The 21,437-nt window shown below is 43.6% G+C and overlaps 1 protein-coding gene across 7 annotated transcripts in view; it reads left to right on the plus strand.

The window, feature by feature from the left end:
- The window catches only part of fermt2 (FERM domain containing kindlin 2), a 157,023-nt gene that overhangs the window by 81,033 nt on the left and 54,553 nt on the right, over positions 1–21,437 (plus strand). For 5 of the 7 annotated variants that reach the window (XM_072268790.1, XM_072268830.1, XM_072268780.1 and 2 more), the window contains exons 5-8: positions 16,170–16,202; positions 16,397–16,622; positions 16,722–16,824; positions 17,653–17,760. In XM_072268790.1, the coding sequence (XP_072124891.1) occupies positions 16,170–16,202; positions 16,397–16,622; positions 16,722–16,824; positions 17,653–17,760 (470 nt within the window). The remainder of the gene's footprint in view (positions 1–16,169; positions 16,203–16,396; positions 16,623–16,721; positions 16,825–17,652; positions 17,761–21,437) is intronic. The other 2 variants (XM_072268814.1, XM_072268824.1) reach the window with 1 other exon arrangement.

The following is a 21,437-nucleotide window of genomic DNA, read 5'->3' on the forward strand; positions in this document are numbered from 1 at the left end:
TATGAAGGTGGTTTACCTATTTATGCAAGTACTTCTCTGACAATAGATGTGTAACAGCCTAATGTAACATTGTATGGAAATACAAGATAACACTGATGCAGACGTTTTATACATTTAACAAGGTGCTTTATTAATGCAACAGAGTTAGTTTTTCAGTGTTCGTCATCAGCTGGGTCATACTGTCCGTGAACTCCCTGTCAGTTGCCTCCATACGCTGCAGTATTTGTTTTTTTAGTTTTAAGTCCTCCTGCGCAAGAGCCAACAGCAAGTCCTTTTAAGTTTTTCTACTCTGTAACTGGACAAACGCGCACCAAGTATATCGTTTCCTTTTCACTTGTTTTCTGTGTGTCCTGCGCATGCCCAGTAGGAGGAGATTCGCCCAAATATCCATCTAATGTGGACGGAGATACTTTGAAAAATGCTTAGTGTGGATGCCTGTCATTTTTACTCGAAACCGGCGTTTTCAAAATTATCCGGCGTAGTGCGGACGTAGCCTGAGACTGATAATTACCATTTTCATTAGAGCTGCAGCTGAGGTTAGAATTCGTAAGACAGAAGATTCTTGCAAGACACAATTTATGCTACAGAGGAGGCCATTTGGTCCATCGTCCATGCTGCCCAACAATGGATTTTGAGTGAGATAATTATTCTCAACCTCCAATCAATGGATTTAATGTAAATATATGCCACCTGGGTATTGACCACTGCTAAATAAAATGGGACCTTACTCCACCGAGACCGTTCATAGTTTACACACCTTTAAATTTACCTTCCCCCACTGCATCTCTACTGTTGCTAAGAAAGTAACCACAGTCTTGATGGTTCCTTGTAATTTTTAGAATTGTCCAGCATTGGCAGCATCCTCCTGTCTCTCCTTTGCACCCTTACTGTTGCTGTTGCATCGTACTTGCAGTGTGGACACGAGAACTAGCCACCACTTTGTCTGTAGATTAATGTTTTGTATGTTCTAGCACAACATCTCTGCCCTTGCCTGTTACTAGTAGAGCCAAAGGATAAAAGTATCCTGCACACTGCCTTAACCACACTTATCCAGCTTTCCTGCTACCTTCAATGATTTGTGGACAAATACTCAGACATCGCTCTGGATTGTCAGCATCATTGTCAAAGTTCAAAGTAAACTTATAACATATATGTCACCATGTAGAACCCTGAGATTCATTTTCTTGAGGGCATACACAGTAAACAGAATAGAATCAAAAACTGTTCCCAAAAGGCCAATGTGCAGAAGACAACTGTGCAATTACAAAAGAGAAATTAAAATGTTGGAAAATGTGCAAAATGAATTCTAGAAAATCATTACATAATAAGAAAAGGTTTTGAAGCTAAGGAAAAGATTGCAAGCCATGCAGCCCCTGAGCTTAAGTTCATGGCTGATCTGAACTTGGCTTCAACACCTGTCTTGTTCCCACAACTCTTGATTTCCCCATCTTATCTGAAGTGCTATCTTTTTAGATTCAAGTATATTTAGTAACCCAATTTCCACTGCTCTCCAAAGATTAACAGCCCTTTAAGGAAGAAGCAATTACTTCTCATCTTGGTATTGAAAGCTGGAACTCCTATTCAGAAACTGTAACCAGTGTTTAAAACACTTAACTGCGCCGCCGCACCCCATCACCATCACCACCGCATGGGAAGCAGCTTCTTAACACATTCCTAGTTGAATCTTCTCGAGATCTCGTATGTAACAATAAGGCTACCATTTTTAAGCTCCAATGTTACAGGTAAATTAGTATACTCTTTTCTCATTTATATAGTAACCCTTTTATAACTGAAATTATCTGATGAATCTTAGCTGCTTGATAGTCAAAGTGTGGTTTCACCAGTCATACAACGGTGATGTAACTTACCACTCTTGTCTACCAATTGTCTTGCATTTGAGGCAAGTATCTATAATTACTTGGCTGTAATTTAATGTATTTCTTGAACAAGGAACTACAGTGACTTTGAAGACCATTTAAATAATCTGTTTTTCTATTCTGCTTGCCAAATTAGTCAAACTGTCATTCATTTGCATTTTTTTTTGAACCAGCTATTATAGTTTTTGCCCATTAGCTCAACCCATTTATACCCCTCTGTTCTCATAACTTACTTTCCCACTTGGTATCGGCAATAAACTTGGATACAGTGAACTTGTGGCGACCCACTTTCTATGCAGGCGAACCGGCTCACAAAATGCTGTGTGCGTCAGCAGAGAGGCCAGCCCCAAGATGGCGCTGGGCTGCCTTCTTCACCAGAAAGGGGAAGAAAGCCCGCGCGCGGGAAGAGACTTTTGTAATGCACCTCTGACATCATTTCCGCCCGAAGAGGGCGGGAAGGGAACTACATAAAAGCCAGTTCCGCGAAGTTTGAATAAACTAGTCTCGAGTGCAACTTACAGACTGCGTGTCGTTACTTCTAGCTCTGTGTGTAGCACATCGCTACATTGGTGACCCCGACAGTCCAAACGGGATTTGGACCAAAGATGATCGACTCTTCATCTGTTCACGCAGTTTCGCTAAAACTGCCAACTTTCTGGACGCTGCAACCACACGTGTGGTTTGACCAAGCAGATTCCCAGTTCCAGATTCGGCAGATATCTTCTGATTCCATGCGTTACTATTATGTGGTGAGCTCCCTTGACCGGGAGACAACTGCCCAGGTTGAGGATTTCATACAGTCACCCGTGGAAGAAGGCAAATATGCAGCATTCAAAGCGCTGCCCATAGGGACCTTTGGCCTCTCACAGCGTGAGTGAGGTGCCCACTTGCTGCACCTGGACAGTTTGGGAGACAGGCTGCCGTCAGCATTAATGAACGAGATGCTGGCTCTGGCTGAAGGACACAAGCCCTGCCTCATGTTTGAGCAGGCTTTCCTAGAGCAACTGCCCGAGGACATACATCAGCTGCTGGCCGACGCAGATTTCAGTGACCCCGGAAGGTGGCGGCCTGGGCAGACGTGCTGTGGAAAGCCAAGAGGGAGAGCAGGGTGTCCATTGGACAGATTACCAAGCCACGCGCCTAACAGCAGGCCAGTCCAGGCCCGGCAACGGAGCGCACACAACCCAGAGGCAGGAGTGAGGAGGCCAATGAACAGTGGTGTTCCTACCACCAGCGGTGGGGCACAGAAGCCCGCCATTGTCGCCCACCCTGCAAGTTCCTGGAAAATGCCAGGGCCAGCCGCCACTAATGGCTACGGTGAATGGCCACCAGGACAGCCTCTTGTACATCTGGGACAAACAGTCGGGACGCTGCTTCTTGGTCGACACCGGAGCAGAAATCAGTGTCTTACCCCCAACGGGTTATGACACCCACAACAGGGAGCTGGGACCCACCCTGAGGGCCACAAATGGCAGCACTATTCGGACCTACGGCACCCGCACAGTGCAGCTACAGTTCAGCGCCAGCCAGTTCACGTGGGACTTCACACTGGCCGCTGTGGCCCAACCATTCCTGGGGGCGGACTTCTTGCGAGCTCACAGCCTGCTGGTCGACTTGCAAGGGAAAAGACTGGTCCATGCCAAGACTTTCCAGATGTTCTCTCTGGGTGAAGACAAGTTGCGGGCCCCACACCTGGACTCCATCACGCTGTCTGACAACGAATTCACCAGAATCCTGGCGGACTTTCCATCGGTTCTGGCACCGCAGTTCACAGCAGCCATGCCCAGACACGGAGTACAGCACCACATTCCGACCAGGGACCACCCCTCCAAGCCTGCGCACAAAGGCTCCCCCCGGACGAGCTCTGCCTGGCGAAGGAGGAGTTCAAGAGGGTCGTACGGCGGTCGGACAGCCCATGGGCCTCCCCCCTGCACAGGTTGCCCAAAGCAGCCGGGGGCTGGAGACCATGCGGCGACTACCGCAGACTGAACAAGGCTACAACTCCAGACCGCTACCCCGTGCCGCACATACAGGACTTTGCAGCAAACCTGAACGGTTTCCGAGCAAACCTTCCAAAGTAGACCTTGTCCAGGGATACCATCAAATCCCGGTACACCCTGAAGACATCCCCAAAACAGCACTCATCACCCCGTTCGGCCTGTTCAAATTCCTCCGAATGCCGTTCCGCCTGGAGAATGCCGCACAGACATTCCAGCGGCTAATGGACATGGTGGGACACGATCTGGACTTTGCGTTCATCTATTTGGACGACATCCTCATAGCCAGCAGTAGTCATCAGGAGCATCTGTCCCACCTCCGCCAGCTCTACTCCCGCCTGAGTGATTTCAGCCTCACGATCAACCCGGCCAAATGACAGTTCGGACTCGACACCATCGACTTCCTGGGCCACAGGATTACCAAAGACGGGGCAACACCTCTGCCTGCCAAGGTAGACGTGATCTGCCGCTTTGCCCGGCCCAATACAGTCAAAGGCCTGCAGGAGTTTGTTGGTATGGTGAACTTCTACCACCACTTCCTCCCCTCAGCAGCCCATATCATGCGCCCTTTGTTCACTCTGATGTTGGGTAAAGGCAAGGACATTACCTGGGACGAAGAGGCTGCGGCCGCTTTCGTTAAAGCCAAGGAAGCCTTGGCAGATGCCGCGATGCTAGTGCACCCCAGAACAGACGTTTCAACCGCCCTCACAGTGAACGCATCCAACACAGCAGTCAGTGGGGTGCTGGAGCAACTCATCAAGGGGCGCTGGCAACCCCTGGCGTTCTTCAGCAGGCACCTACGGTCACCCGAACTCAAGTACAGTGCCTTCAATTGGGAGCTGTTGGCACTATATCTGGCAATCCGGCATTTCTGGTATTTCTTAGAAGGCAGGCCGTTCACCGCGTTCACAGACCACAAACTGTTGACCTTCGCATTCACGAAGGTGTCCAATCCCTGGTCAGCCCGCCAGCAGCGACATCTGTCCTACATTTCCGAGTACACGACGGACATCCAGCATGTCTCGGGAAGGGACAATGTTGTGGCGGACGCACTCTCCAGACCAGCTGTCCAGGCCCTGTCCCGGGGGTGGACTATGCAGCACTGGCGGAGGCGCAGCAGGCAGACGAGATGCCCAGCTACAGGACCGCAGTCTCGGGTTTGTAGCTGCAAGACTTCCTCGTAGGCCCAGGTGAGAGGACCCCCTGTGTGATGTGGCTACCGGCCAACCTCACCCCATCTTCCCGGCAGCCTGGCGGCAGCGAGTTTTCAACTCCATACATGGCGTGGCGCACCCATCTATCAGGACAACTGTCCGGATGGTCTCCAGCAAGTTCATGTGGCACAGACTTCGCAAACAGGTCAGCAAATGGGCCAAAACGTGCATGCAGTGTCAAACAGCCAAGGTGCAGCGGCACACCAAGGCTCCGCCGCAGCAGTTCGATCCCACCCGCCGGAGGTTTGACCACATTCATGTGAATATTGTGGGGCCCCTGCCAGTGTCGCGAGGAGCACGGTACCTCCTAACTATGATAGACTGGTTCACCAGATGGCCAGAGGCGGTCCCGCTCAACGACACCACCGCCGATTCCTGCGCCCAAGCACTGATTGCAACCTGCGTAGCACGCTTCGGGATACCAGCCCTCATTACCTCTGACAGAGGCGCCCAGTCCACCTCCAGCCTGTGGTCGGCTGTGGCCAGCCTGTTGGGAACGCAGCTACACCACACAACTGTCTACCACCCACAGTCGAACAGACTAGTGGAACGCTTCCACCGTCACCTGAAGTCAATTCTCATGGCCCGCCTGAAAGGGCCTAACTGGGTGGACGAGTTTCCCTGGGTCCTGCTCGGAATCCGCACAGCGCCCAAAGAGGATCTGCACACCTCGTCGACCGAGATGGTGTATGGCGCACCCCTGGTTGTCCCAGGAGAGTTCATACCAGCCCCAAGGGAGCAAGAGGAAGAACCCGCAGCAGTCCTGGACAGACTACGTGAGAGGCTCGGCAACTTGGCCCCCGTACCTACTTCACAGCATGGACAGATCCCGACTTGCGTACCCAAAGACCTGCAGAAATGTAAGTTTGTATTTGTACGAAGGGGCGCACACTGGGCACTGCTACAGCGGCCGTACGAGAGGCCGTTCAAGGTGATCGGGAACAATGGGTCCACGTACGTTCTGGGCATTGGTGGGGAAGAGGAGGTTTTCACAGCGGACCGACTCAAACTGGCACATGTGGACTTGGCGCAGCCGGTCGAGGTTCAGGCACTGCGGCGCAGAGAGAGACCGCCCAAACAGAGACCAATCCAGACTGTGGACATTGGGGGGTGTATCACCGGTTCTGGGGGGGGGCGGTTATGTGGTGACCCACTTTCTACGCAGGCGAACGGGCTCACAAAATGGCGCACGTGTCGGCAGAGAGGCCAGCCCCAAAATGGTGCTGGGCTGCCTTCTTCACCAGCAAGGGGAGAAAGTCCGCGCGCGGGAAGAGACTTTTGTAATGCACCTCTGACGTCATTTCCACCCGGAGGGGGCGGGAACGGAACTGCGTAAAAGCCAGCGCCGCAAAGTTTGAATAAACTAGTCTCAAGTGCGACTTACAGACTGCGTGTCGTTATTTCTAACTCTGTGTGTAGCACATCGCTACAAACTAATCTTTCATTTAAATCAGAGAAAGCTCTGATAAAACTCAATTCATATGCATGATCTGTTATCGTTAAAAGTGATACCTATGCAAATTTTAATTGTATTCCAGCTTCAAAGTTTGTTTTAATGTTAGAGAAGTTCTCAGTCTGTGCTTCCAAAGTAAAGTTAAGGTTGTCCTGTTGTCTGTCCTAACTCCTTCTGATGTCAGTGGCATTATATGGGTGATAATAGACTGTGTTTTTGGACATGGCTGAAAACATTGCTGCATTCCTTTCCACTGTTATTTAGTTGCTGGCAGTGTAGCCTCTGCATCTTTCATAGTTTATGGATGGGCTATCTGGTAAATTAGAATTGCAATGAACAATCAGGGAGATTAAATGTAATCTTTAGTGGGGACATGGTGGCAGGTAGAATTAACAACCAATTGTGGTTGTTAATCACGTTTGTGCTTGGGGTTTTAGTAGTAGAGACCTTCAACCTCTCTTTGTAGTGTATGTCTAGCCCTATATTCTATGAATCATGCCAGTGGACTTTCCCTGCAAATCTCCAATGCAAGGATATCTTTAAGTGTGAAGGCTAAAAGTACACGATATCACAGGCACATCCTCCGTAGCATCCTGTGAAGTCTCATCAAAACATCCCCATCTTAATGTTCATATGTTGACCATTGCCCATCCTGATCACTTGATTCACCAGCCTGCCAACCTTTTGTTTCATGCACCAGGACCCTGTTGTGCTGCAATACCTGATAGTTTCACTCCCTTTAGGTGAAATGCTTCTTCATCCCTCTGCAGTGGATAACCTCACATTTTCCCAGTGCACCATCTGCTGTACGCAAGGCCTTTGATATGATATCCTTTTATCATCCAGGAATCCAAAGAGATCGCTCTTTTCCCTTTATCTATTCTGTTTGTAACAGGAACTCCAGCTAATTTGCTGAACATAATTTCCCTTTTATATGAATTTCCAAATGTCCATTTTAATAACGGAATCCAGTGTAAGAAATCGGGCAAAGTGACCTTGCATTCCATGTTTTCTGTTTCCCATCCATCTTGACTGATGATTTCTGGTTGGCTGCCAATGACTAGTGTCATTCCACAGGGGTCAGTTTTGGGAACGCTTCTGTATCTCATTGATTCGGATGACAGGATTGATGGCTTTGTGGCCAAATTTGCAGACAATACGAAGAAAAGTGGAAGGGCAGGCAGTGTTAAGGAAGCAGAGGTCTGCAAGAAGGACTTGAACAGATTAAGAGAATGAAGAAAGAGGTGGCAAAGATGGGGTGTAGTATAGAGAAGTGTATGGTCATGCACTTTGCTAAAAGGAATAAAGAGGTAGACTATTTTCTAAATGGAGAGGAAAATTCAGAGATCAGGGATGCAATGGGATTTTGGGGGCTGGTATCCTCACGCAGGATTCCCTAAAGGTTAACTTAAGGTTTGAGTCAGTGGTAAGGCAGGCAAATGCAGTGTTAGCATTCATTTTGAGTATAATGCTTGCACTAAATGTTCTGAACTAGCCACATGAGATTTTCTATTGCACAACCTCAGGCAACTTAAAGAGAATGCAGTCTGATTCTTAGTTACTTGCAATGTCAAATACCACTCTCCTTTACAATGTCTGTGCATGCTGGCTATATGATGATTTAGCCAGCCACCCAAACCATTCTCATTTACAAAAATGATAGGATGCAAACGGTACTGACTCTCTTTAAAGAACCATCAATTTTGTTCCCCTGTGGTCCTCCAAATTTGGCATGTACTGTTGCTGCATTGAAACAGTAATGTGAGAGGGCCTTCATCAAAAAGGTAGCAGTCGATCAAGCTGCTATCACCACACCATTCTCCCAGAAATCAGCAACTTGAGTATTTATCCTTTTTTAAAAACCTACTTTTATTTTGAAAATTACAATTTATTTTACTTCCTTAAAACAATTGGACTGCACAGTTTGTAATCTCAACTGGCTGCACAAACCAAATCTCTTCCCTTCAGTGTCCTCTTGCACCAGGCATTTTTGCCAATAGAAACACTTGCTTCTTGATGAAAGTACAAGACCGTCAAACAAAAAATGAGGGTGAGTTTGAAGAGTTGGGAACAATATATGAAGGAAAGGAAGCAGTGAAAATGAATCCATGTCTTTTCATTTAAAAGAATCCTGCAGATTAGAGCTACTGTATAATTTGATTCTCAATGAGGTTTGGGGAATGCAGGAATTTGATAGTTTTAAGTCTCCTTCCTGATTACACTGGGGACGGAATTGTCGCTAGAAAAGAAACACATACGATTTCTTGGAACAACACAAAAAGTTAAATATTTGAAAGAGACAGGGAATGGAAATGTGAGACCGATTCAAAAGAGATAATTTAGGGCCACGTATCAACAGTGATCAACATATCCCTGATCGGCATATCTTATAAGCATTTAAGAAACAATTGCATATTCTTTGGTGGGCTAGAAGTATCATGGTAATAGATAAAATATTCCTGGATGAAGAAGTTTGGTTGGGTCAGCAATTTCTCTCATCCAAATTGGTTTTTGCAGATCCATCTGTATTTATCCTGATGCTTGCTGATATGCTGGAGTATTACTTTGAAGTGGGTCATGAAGGCCATTATGCCCTCTTAATTTCTTTCTCAGCACAGCTTTCTTATGTACCAGTCTGACATTTTAGCACATTAGTTTCATCAGTGACATGGTATATTTTGCAGCTAGCTGTAGAAAACTTACCAGCACCTCTTTTACTTTTAAAACAAAAGGATGTGGTGGTGGTTGTGTTGTAAATGGCATATTTTGCATCTAATGAAATCTGCGCTCTTCTGAAAGAAATGTATTTGTAGTTGGCATATTTCTGATTGTTTAAGTTAGTAATATCTTGAATCGTCATTTGTATGATTAAGTGTAAACAAATCTGTATTTTAATTTCTATTGAAAGGAGTTTGAATAATTTTGAAGATTAAACGATTTTTCAATTTTCAGGCATGGGAATGATTTTAAGTTGGTTTCTTAGTCTTCAACTTGCCAGCTGGTACAGAGAATAGGATGGTCTGGATTTGGCAATTTAGATATTGAGAGTGGAAATAGGGAGAGCAATGTGATGGATTTGTTCTGTTTGAAGGAAGTTCATGCGTTGGCAAGTTGCCCACATGAACATTCCATTTACATTTGTGCAAGATAGATAGATACTTATTGATCCCAAAGAAAATTACAGTGTCACAGTAACATTACAAGTTCACAGATGTATAATATTAGAAGAGAAGTAAGAAGAATAGTTAAAAAACAGGTTACACTAAACAGTCTAACAGGAGGGGGATCATCACTTCCCCAGCTATAGGTTGACATTATAGAGCCTTATGGCCGTGAGTAAGAATGACCTCATATAGTGCTCTTTGGAGCAGCACAGTTGTCTTAGTCTATTACTGAATGTGCTCCTCTATTCAGCCAAGATGGCATGCAGAGAGTGAGGAACATTGTCCAGAATTGCCAGGATTTTCTGAAGGGTCCTTTGTTCTACCACAGCCTCCAGTGTGTCCAGTTTAACTCCTATAACAGAATCAGCCTTTCTAATCAGTTTATTGAGCCTATTGGCATCACTCGTGATGATGCCCTAGCACACCACCACATGGAAGATTGTACTGGTGACAACATACTGGTAGAACATGTGAAGGAGAGGCCTGCATGCTCCAAAGGATCTTAGTCTCCTCAGGAAGTAGAATCTGTCATCCAGGTGCTCCCCCAGGTAGTTGTAGGTCATCATCATCAATAATAACAGGAAGCAGTGCAGGCTTAGTCTTCCTAAAGTCAATCATCATCTCCTTTGTCTGACTGATGTTGAGCTGCAGATGATTCAGCTTGCACTATTTGACAAAGTGCTCCACCGGGGCCCTGTATTCATCCTCCTGTCCCTTTATACACCCAACTAATGCTGTCAACAGAGACTTTCTGCAGATGACATGACTCAGTATTGTATCTAAAGTCTGAGGTATACAGGGTAAACAGTAATGGAGCCAATACAGTCCCCTGTGGGGGCACCAGTGCTGCTTAGAGCCATGTCTGACACACAGCTCTGAAGCTGCACAAACTGTGGTCTGTCAGTCAGGTAGTTCATTATCCAGGATACAAATGAAGTGCCAATCTGCATTGAATGGGGCTTTTCCCTCAACAATGAGGGCTGTATGATTTTGAAGGCCCTTGAGGAAACAAAACACATGATCCTCACATTGTTGCCCCACTTATTGAAATGGGAGTAGACTCTGTCCATCGGGTAGAAGACAAGCATCATCAACTCCAGTGTGCTCTTGTTAGGTGAACTGCAGGGGATCGAGGCTGATCTGACTAGGGGTCTGAGGTGAGCCAGGACCAGCCTCTCTAGGGTCTTCATGATGTGTGAGGTCAGGGCCACAGGACTGTAGTCATTCCCCAAGACTTACGATTTCTTGAGTACTGCCACCACACATTTCCAGGCTGAGACTCGGACTGAAAAATGCACTGGAGAACTCCACACAACTGCTCAGTGCACTGTTTCAGGACCTTGGGGTTCACACCATCCGGTCCCAATGCTTTGCCGTGTCTGAGTTTCCCCATAGCCCTTCTCACATGCTCAGTAGTGAAGGTGAGTCCATGATGACTGGGGATTTGGTGGAAGGTAGGGGTTGGGGGAGGTGAAGATCAGGACAGTAGCAGTTGGTATGTGGAGGTGTGGATGGCAGGTGTAGGGCAAGGAGAGGATGTATCTGGTATCCTGTGTTGTTTATCCACATGTTTAACTGGAGGAGGGAAGAGGGGAGGTGTTGGTGCTGAGGGAGCATTGGATGCCTTGGCATCTCGGATAAGGATGTCTCCCTTGTGATTTCTTTTGTTGGGAAGGTGAAAGAGAATTGGTGGCAACACGAGTAATGTGATAGGAGTTCTGCAACAAAGCTCTCAGTCAAGGTATCGATCTGCTGGGAAAATTCAGCTGGTCAGGCTGTATCTTTGGAGGTAGAGCGGGGTCTGTGCTTTGGGTCAAGACTCTGCATCGAATGTAGAGGGGAGGTAGACAGGGAAGGGCTGAGGTAAATATTGAAAGTAATAGGTGAAGCTAGGTGAGGAGGGCAGATGGAGCTGGGGTTAGGGTAGAGGGAGGAGGGTGAAGGTTGGAATCTGAGATGCAGATTCTGGAATCTTATGAATAAGGAGCACGTGATGAATGGTTCCAGGTAAGGAGGGATGATGGATGGATGGAATCCCCATGGGTGGGGAATAGGAAACTGAGTAGGTTGACAGAAAGGTATCCACACCTATTTGTTCCTTTCTACCTTCATCTGATCTACCCCCCTCACCTACTGGAAAGATTGTAAGAAAGGTTTAGAAGGAAATTACCCAAACATGGACGAATGAAACTAACAGTTGGTCTCTTGGACCAGTTGGGTGAAAGGGCCTGCTTCCATGGTGTATGAACCTGGCTCTATGACTCAGTTGGTTCCATCTGCCCATCATCCCTCCCATATCTGATTCCATGTCACCTTCCTTAATGGATTCCAGAATCTGCAGCCTTTTGTTGTCCCCATTTTTCACATTCCAGCCCTTGTCAATCCCCTCCTTCTTCCCCTTCCCAACCCCCCGCAGCTGACTCCACTTGCCCATCAACTCATCTGTGCATCATTCCACCTAACACTGCCAGATCTTGCCTAACTCATCCCTCTCTGAGTTCAGAGCAAGTTTTATTATCAAAGTACGGTGCATATATGGCACCGTATACAGCCCTGAGGTCCATTTTCCTGTGGGCATACTCAGCAAATCTATAGAATAGTAACTATAACAGGATCAATGAAAGGTCAACCAGAGTGCAGAAGTCAACAAACTGTGTAAATACAAATATAAATAAATAGCAATAAATAACAAGAACATGAGCTAATGAGATGAAGAGTCCTTAAAGTGGGAACACTTCATTGATGGGACAAGTGAGTGTAGTTTTCTCCTTTGATTCGAGAGCCTGATGGTTAAGGGGTAGTAGCTATTCTTGTACCTGGTGGTGTGCATCTTGAGGCTCCTGTATCTTCTACCCAATGGCAGCAGTGAGGAGAGAGCATGATCTGGGTGCCAGGGCTATTTCATGATAGATGCTGCTTTCCTACAGCAACGTTTCATGTAGATGCGCTCAATGGCTGGGAGGGTTTTACCATGATGTACTGGGCTGAATCCAATACCTTTTGTAAGATTTTCTATTGGTGTTTTCTTACCAGGCCATGATGCAGCCAGTCAGTATACTCTCCACTACACATCTATAGGAGTTTGTCAAAGTTTTTAGATATCATGCTGAACTGCAGACTCCTGAGGAAGTAGAGGCACTGCCATGTTTTCTTTGCAATTGCACTTGCATGCTGCATCCAGGACAGGCCCTTCTAAATAGTAACACCCAGGAATTTAAAGCTGCTCCCACTTTCCACCTCTGATCCTCTGAGGACTTGCTCATGGACCTCTGGTTTCCCTTAACTGAAGTCTATAATAAGTTTTTTAGTCTTGCTGACATTGAATGGAGGTTGTTGTTATGACAGCACTCAGCCAAATTTTCAATCTCTCTCCTGTATGCTGATTCATCGCCACCTTTCATTCAGCCAAGAACAGTGGTGTCCATAAGCAAACTTGAATATGGCATTGGAGCTATGCTTAGCCACACAGTTATAGGCTATACACTGACCATCTCTGCCGTACAGTCTTGGCCCAGGATGTGGGGTCTTGATCTGAAATGTCAACTACCCCTGTGCCTCTATAATTGCTGCCTGACTGACTGAGTTCCTTCAGCATTTTGATTTTTTTGCTCCACATTGCAATATCGGCATTTTCTTATATCTCACTTTTCACTCAAATAGAGTGTTGCGTGGTAGCTGGAAGATGGTTTGATTTCAAGAGCTGAGGTATTGTGCTGGCAATTCTTTCCAAGATGCAAAATGAATTGGAATTTTCTTGCAGATGATTAGATGAAACAAACTGTGTACAGTCATGAGCAGCAAATCATATGCCTCAGATGATTTTGGACAAATTCATAACCATCTTTTTTTGTAGTTTGGATTCAAGCCAATCAAAGGCTGATATATCCTGTCTAAATTAAATTGTAATTTAACTGTTTATTTCATTTTCTGTGGGGATGGAAGTTCTTTGTTAGTAAAAATGTAAATTATTCAGCCCTTTCCTGTGTCTTGATCCAAAAAGTCGACAATTCCTTTCCCCCCATCACAGATACTGCACAATAAACTGTGTTTCTGAAGCACTTTGGTTCCCGTTTGGCTGTAAATTCCAGAACCTACAACATCTCCAGGAAACTTTGATCACTTCAGTTCAACACTCATCGTGAGGATTTGCTGTTGCACTGTTGAGAATATTCCTGGCAAGGAAGTCGTATTCGACTTGGAAGAGATGCTAAAAATATTAAATATTACCTTTATTTGTCACGTTCATCAAAGCATACAGTGAAAAACATCATTTGCGTCGTCTTTTACAATGTTCTGGGGGCAACCGCAAGTGTCTCCACACTTCCAGAGCCAATACAGCATGCTCACAACTTACTAAGCTGAACCGTATGTGTTTGGAATGTGGGAGGAAACCAGATCACGCGGAGGAAACCCATGCTGTCACACGGGTTGAATGCTATCGCTGATTGCTGCCACCGTAGAACATTAATGCTAACCAGTACACTGCCATGCCAACTACCTACATGACCGAGTCACCTAAGGTTATTGACTTTGTCCTAGGTAATGGAGGTTGTATTTGGGAGAAGTTGTCAAAGATGACTTGCCATGTTGCTGTGTTGTAATTTGTCGGTGGTTTGCATTGCTAGGCAGTGCCAGAAGGGGGAATATTTAAGGTGATGGATGGGCTATTAGTTAAGTGGACTACTTTGACCTGGGTAAAATCAAGCCTGTGATGTTGCAACTACACTTGTCAAGTCATTTGTCGTATTTTTCAAGTTTCTGGTTTCTATTTTGTAGATGTAAAGTATCTTGGGGAAGCCAGGTGATCAACCATTGCCGTAGAGTCCTCTGAACTGTTGCTGCAGTCACTGAATTTACCAAGAATTTGCTATTAAGTGTCTGGTCATTGATGTGGTCTCACATGTTGGAGTAGGCTGGGGTGGGGGGAAGGAGGTCAAGTTCTCAGCTGATGAAGGCAATGTCATTTGAGTGTCCAGGAAAATGGTTGAAAGATTTCTCCAAATGGATCCTTGTTTCGCAGTTGTGTGAAGAGAGCACTACTTGCCACTCAAGAACACTTGCTAATGAGCCACTTGTGTTACAGTCAGTACAATCGGTGAATTAAAGTTGAAATCATTCATATTTTTAACAGTGGATATTAAAAATGTAATTTAATTTTTGGAAATGACAGCAGCATTGGAAAGGTGTCATAGAGCTATCAATTTAAAAATTCCTATTCAGTAGTTATTTGGAGAATGTGATCCCATTGACTTTAACTGGAAATAGTACCTTGGACAATTCTACTAAAGTGAATTCAGACAAAACCTGTGTCTGACTGACTGGAGTCCCTAAAGTCTTAAAACTCAGTCTTAAATACTAACCAGGCAATTTATAGTAAAGACGGCCACAGAAAATTTCCAGAATCCAGCTGGTGGGAACCCCACAAAAGTCGACACATCTGCTCTGAAATGGTTACTTGCCTTCCTGCACTATAATGATCAAGAGCAATGTCAAAATCTTAGACCAGTGAATGAGAAATTTCCTGGCAGTAATATTTCAACCAAGAGGATTGCAGTTTCTGGAAATAGGTTGATTGGAAGCCCAGCTATCTTCTCAAAGAGGTAGGTAAAGTGTTCCTTATCAGCATCTATTTAATCTGGACCCTACCCTCTCCTGTGAGATCGATGCACCAGTAGTGACTTTCTAAGCTATTTCTGGAATATAAGATTCTTGATCGTATTAGAAATTAAGGAATCCCCAGAAAGCGTGAACTGAAATATAATTTTGGTGGAAAAACTGGAATAGGAATCTTTACAAAACAAAATTTAGAAAAATTATAGCAAAGCATCAACAAAATGGTGAGAAGATTGTAATTGGGCTACTGAGTAATTTGATGATACAAGAAAGGAAACTTTTAGTTGCATTGATACTGCAGCCATAATTGCCTTAAAAGAACATCATCTCTTTTTAGATTTTTAGGCATAAAACTGTAAAGTAATAGCAAATATAAAAATCATTTAATCTGTTGTAATTTTCCCGCTGTTTGTAAATCAATCTCTCCCTTCTCACTCAACAAAAATATTTAGTAGGTGGAAAATGTTAAAGGCATTATAGTTATATGGAAGAATGTTATATCTGGAGCCATCTTAAGATGAATGAAATATGATGCCTAAGAAGAATCAAAGTAAATATTTGAATTTCAAATGCTTTTGTCGTATTGAATTTCTTTTTCATCAGTTGCTTCATTCGCTTGCTTGAAATGTGTAGCACCCATGCTGATACTAGTAGTACTAAAATTCAGCCAGCTTCATGACGGGTCACGATAAATGTGTTTATATGATTGTTCCTGTCACTGATTTCTTTAAGCATGTCATCATACTCTGCTGATCACTCTTCGCTCTGCCTAATCACTCCACGCTATGCCCTGCCTTTTCCTGTGCTCTGTCCTGTCCTTCTCATTTCCTCTTTTCCTCCTCTTCCTGTAGGCTCTGATGTTCTTTATATTGGTCCGTCAAAAGGTAAGCTTTCAATTTATTATTGATTTTTATAATAAAATGCATTGTTGTGTCATGTTCAGATATTCGTACTGTATTTATTTTTTTGATTTTTGATATTCCTGTTCTGAGTATGTAACTCTATTCTGCAATTATCCATCTTGCTAACTAAAAGTGACATTTAGTTGAAGAAAGTTATATTATACTGTTTCTATCAGGGAGTATTTATTCAAGTCCAGGACTGTACAGCAAAACAATGACACCAACTTATGACTCAAGAGATGGTAGTCCACTTTCTCCAACCTCCGCCTGGTTTGGTGACAGCCCTCTCTCAGAAGGCAATCCCAGTGTTCTTGCTGTGAGCCAGCCAATCACCTCTCCCGATATTTTGGCACAGCTATTCAAGCCACAGTCACTACTCGATAAAGCGAAGATTAATAAAGGGTAAGCATCAGTATTTCCTTCTGTACTTTTTCTGTTCTCTTTCAAGTACGAAATTCATACCAGCATCAATTTATTTCAACTTGGTATATTTTCTTGTAGATGGCTAGATTCATCAAGGTCTCTGATGGAGCAGGACGTAAAAGATAATGAAGTGTTATTGCTCAGATTCAAATATTACAGCTTCTTTGATTTAAATCCAAAAGTAAGTTGTTTTAACGTATTGAGGAGCCATTTATTATGTACTTCAAAACTATTTTAAAGCTTTATATAGGGCAGTGACATGTGATGTACATTTTCAATGTAACTGAAAGACTGATTGAAACTAGTTTTGTGCTAACTTCACTTGTTTCAGTGAAATGTATAATTAAATCTTCATCATTGTTAAAACCCATGACAGACATCTGGCTGCATAGCACAAAAACCAATTAAACCAATACTGCTGCAGATTAATTTTCTATTACTAATCAAACCACTCTATCTTTCTGTTGCAACAAACATAAAATGTTGGCAGAGCTCAACAGATTGAAAAGCATCTGTGGGAGAGGCAGAGAGAATTTGAGTTATTGTCATCAGACCTACTTTTGTGTTTTAGTTATTTGTCTTCCAAGCACATTACTGTTTTCATGAAATATTTAATCATGGCAGAAAAGAAAGCAAGAATACATTTCTGTCAAATGCAGGGCATACAGATTACAGAGATGAATTTGTTTTATCTAAGCCCTTATAGCTTTCTCAGTTTTTGCTATAACCTTACACAGATTAAAACAGAAATAGAGAATTTGAATATAAATCCTCAAAATTACAGGGCAATGTTTGACTTGAGATATTATTGAAAATAATCCAATTCCCATACAAAACATAACTTACAATGCCATTGTTTTTGTTGTTTGTAACTGAAGTAGTATGAATACTTTAACCACAGAAACCTTAATAATAATGAACTTACAGAGTTATTTAGCTGGCATGCAAGAGTACACATTTAGACAAGATATGCTAATTCTTGAAGTTTTGTTTTTCTTTGAAATTGCAGTACGATGCAGTGAGAATCAATCAGCTTTTTGAACAAGCTAAATGGTCAATTCTTCTAGAAGAAATCGAGTGCACAGAGGAGGAAATGATGATGTTTGCAGCTTTGCAAGTAAGTAAATACTTCAGAACTTTTGATTAAATGTTACGTATAATGTAATTTCAGATAGTCTGAGGGAACAATTTTAAACATCTTGGTAGAGATGTGCTTGTTAAAATCCTCAACCTCATTTTAACAGCTATAAACAACCTCTGAATATTTAAGCTGCATGATGTCATGTGGCTGCTTGGGGGTGAAGGGGTGGGGGTGGTGGGCATTGTGCCCAGAATGCCTATGGACAATTTCACATATTCCATAAAGGTATTTTTGAGCAAACACATTGCAGCATGACATAAGTTTACTATTTTAATGTGTGTGTGTGTGTGTGTGTGTGTGTGTGTGTGTGTGTGTGTGTCCGGGGGCAGCGGGTGTTTGTAAATCTGCCTTATTAAGGTTTCAGATGAGAAAATGATTTAACTAACCGATGGTATTCCCTAGCTCTGTTTTTAAGTATATGCAGGAATACACATATGACACAATTTCTAGGCTGGCAATATTCATTTAACTATCAAATTGTTTACCATTTAAGGTCTGATCCAAGGACTATATTCATAATTCCCAGGGCAAGCTGCCATTACCACACCATTGGTGACTGTATTTATCTCCTCAATTAATCTATGCAGAAATAAAAATAAACAGCGTTTTCTACTTATTGCTAGTAAATTTGATGCTCCAGGCATCGTAACCATGCCTTGTATTTGTGATTTAATTTTCTTTTAATTTTGGGGGGAAAAAATAAATGGGGAAAGAGTCACCAATGTGGTCCCAACTATATCTGTAACCTAAATAGAGACCATGGCCAGAACTTGGGGCAACAGTGAAGTGCTCAAGCTCAATGACATTGGTCCTGACTGAAGATGTTTCTATTTTGTTGCTGTTGTCACACCCAGTTCGGAACAGTGAGGCTTGGTAGAAGGACAAGGCAAATTGTGCTGAGGCACTGCCCATGAGAGAGCTGAGAAAAGCACTTGGACAACAAAATTATGCCCTCAGACTTCAGTAATCATCAAGGGCATTCATAGGCATTCAAATCCAATATTTTTTTTAATTGCCTTTTTATTTTAAAAGTAGTAAATGAATTGAACACTTAGACATGTTCTATTGTTTAAAGATGCTTTAAAAATTAATTCGTACCTATGTTAATTGTAATATCCTTCCCAGTTGCAGCCATTCACTGGCCGCATACCCCCCACCCCCACCCCGGCCCCATTCAAATGAATAGTGTCCCTGTTTCTTGGTGAGCAGATTTCCGAGCATAATACCATGACTGTGCTCTGCCGTTGGGCTCTCAAGTTAAGTCCAGAGTCAGAACACAGCAGTGATATGTGGTAGTGGGTTTCTGCCAGTTTGTCAGAAAGCCTCAAATTTCTCGTACTGACTGGGACTAAATGCTGGTGGGTTTTACACTGCGCTGCTGGCATTTGCCTACAAGCTTCGGCCTTACTTTCCAGCATCAGTAAGTTATGGCCGATAATGTTCGAAATCCAAGTATCTGCCTTTTCCCTGTATCCTCAGCTCCTGTTGGAAAGTAGCATTAGAACAGTCGCAGGATTAACATGGGAGCACATACTGATATGGTGTTGTTGCTGCTGAAACTTCACTTATAACTTCTGTGCCCTTTGTGGGTTGAAGAACAGAACCTCAGCATATATAGTTTATGGTTCCAGAGTGGAAACTTCATAGCCATTGATCACCTTTACATTGTCTGGAAAGATGGATCTATAGTTCCAAAATTGTGTGAGGTGGGGGAGGGGGTATCACTGGAACTGAATATCAGGCACCCTGGGGAAATAACTACTGGTTTCTTGTCTTTCTTTTCAACCAAAACACAATTTCTGTTTTCCCTGTCTTAAAATCTTTGAAAGAAGGTTGTGAAGGGCAGGGTTTGGTTAGGGGATGGTATGATTTCAATGTTGTTTCAATGTTGTTTCAATGTCCTACTTAAGCTGCTGAATCGCTGGAACATTAGAATGCTTTGCATTCAGGGAACTATTGTGCTCTGAAGCCTTGTTGTGTTAACCACAATTATAAACCAATTCAATATTTTTAAGTGTATGCAAAGCACCCAGCTAGTGGCTCTCTCTAGTCCGTAGTGGCCTTGTCATTCCTTTGCAATTAAGTTTTGGCTGTTTACATTTTCATGTGAATTTCCAAATTGCTTGGGTTTCCATTCTTAGAAAATGTGAGGACAATGACACAGAATGGAAGTGTAAACCATTCAATTCCTGGACTTGCATAACAATTAAGAGTCACTCTCATATCCTCCAACCACTGCATTGCCCCTTCCTTAACTTCTCTATCATCCTGAAAATTACCTTTTCCTCAAGTGCCAGTCCAATTCTCTTTCAAATGCCATCAGGTAGGAGGTACAGAAGCCTGAAGGCACACACTCAGTGATTCAGGAACAGCTTCTTCCCCTCTGCCGTCCGATTCCCAAATGGACATTGAGCCCGTGAACACTACCTCACTTTTTTAATATATATCATTTCTGTTTAGGAACGGTTTTTAATCTATTCAATACACATATACTGCAATTTGCTTATTTATTTTCTTTTATACTCTGTATTGCATTGAACTGCTGCTGCTAAGTTAACAAATTTCACAACACATGCTGGTGATAATAAATCTGATTCTGACTGTGCTTTGTGTTTCCACCACCACTGCACGCAGTCAGATCCAGTCATTTCCAGCCTATGCTTTATTGAGCAATGAAAATTTGTTTTCCTTGCATGACGCCCATCACTTTGAATCTGCATCCATCGTTTTTTCTCCATTTACTTGGTTCAGGAGCAATTTCACAGTGGTAGTTGCCCATCTCCAGAATTCCATGAGGATCATCTCTGAAAATCTGGAATATTGAGACCACCACAGCTCAGGTTAGAAACCATAGAAAAACTACAGCACAGAAACAGGCTTTTTGGCCCTCCTTGGCTGTGCCGAACCATTTTCTGCCTAGTCCCACTGACCTGCACACGGACCATATCCCTCCATACACCTCCCATCCATGTATCTGTTCAATTTATTCTTAAATGTTAAAAAAGAACCCGCATTTACCACCTCATCTGGCAGCTCATTCCACACTCCCACCACTCTCTGTGTGAAGAAGCCCCCCCCCCAATGTTCCCTTTAAACTTTTCCCCCTTCACCCTTAACCTATGTCCTCTGGTTTTTTTTCTCCCCTTGCCTCAGAGGAAAAAGCCTGCTTGCATTCACTTTATCTATACCCATCATAATTTTATATACCTCTATCAAATCTCCCCTCATTCTTCTATGCTCCAGGGAATAAAGTCCTAACCTATTCAACCTTTCTCTGTAACTGAGTTTCTCAAGTCCCGGCAACATCCTTGTAAACCTTCTCTGCACTCTTCCAACCTTATTAATATCCTTCCTGTAATTTGGTGACCAAAACTGAACACAATACTCCAGATTCGGCCTCACCAATGCCTTATACAACCTCATCATAACATTCCAGCTCTTATACTCAATACTTTGATTAATAAAGGCCAATGTACCAAAAGCTCTCTTTACAACCCTATCTACCTGTGACGCCACTTTTAGGGAATTTTGTATCTGTATTCCCAGATCCCTCTGTTCTACTGCACTCCTTGGTGCCTTACCATTTACCCTGTATGTTCTACCTTGGTTTGTCCTTCCAAAGTGCAATACCTCATACTTGCCTGTATTAAACT

The sequence above is a fragment of the Mobula birostris genome, chromosome 1 (genome assembly GCF_030028105.1).
Source record: "Mobula birostris isolate sMobBir1 chromosome 1, sMobBir1.hap1, whole genome shotgun sequence".
Lineage (NCBI taxonomy): Eukaryota > Metazoa > Chordata > Chondrichthyes > Myliobatiformes > Myliobatidae > Mobula > Mobula birostris.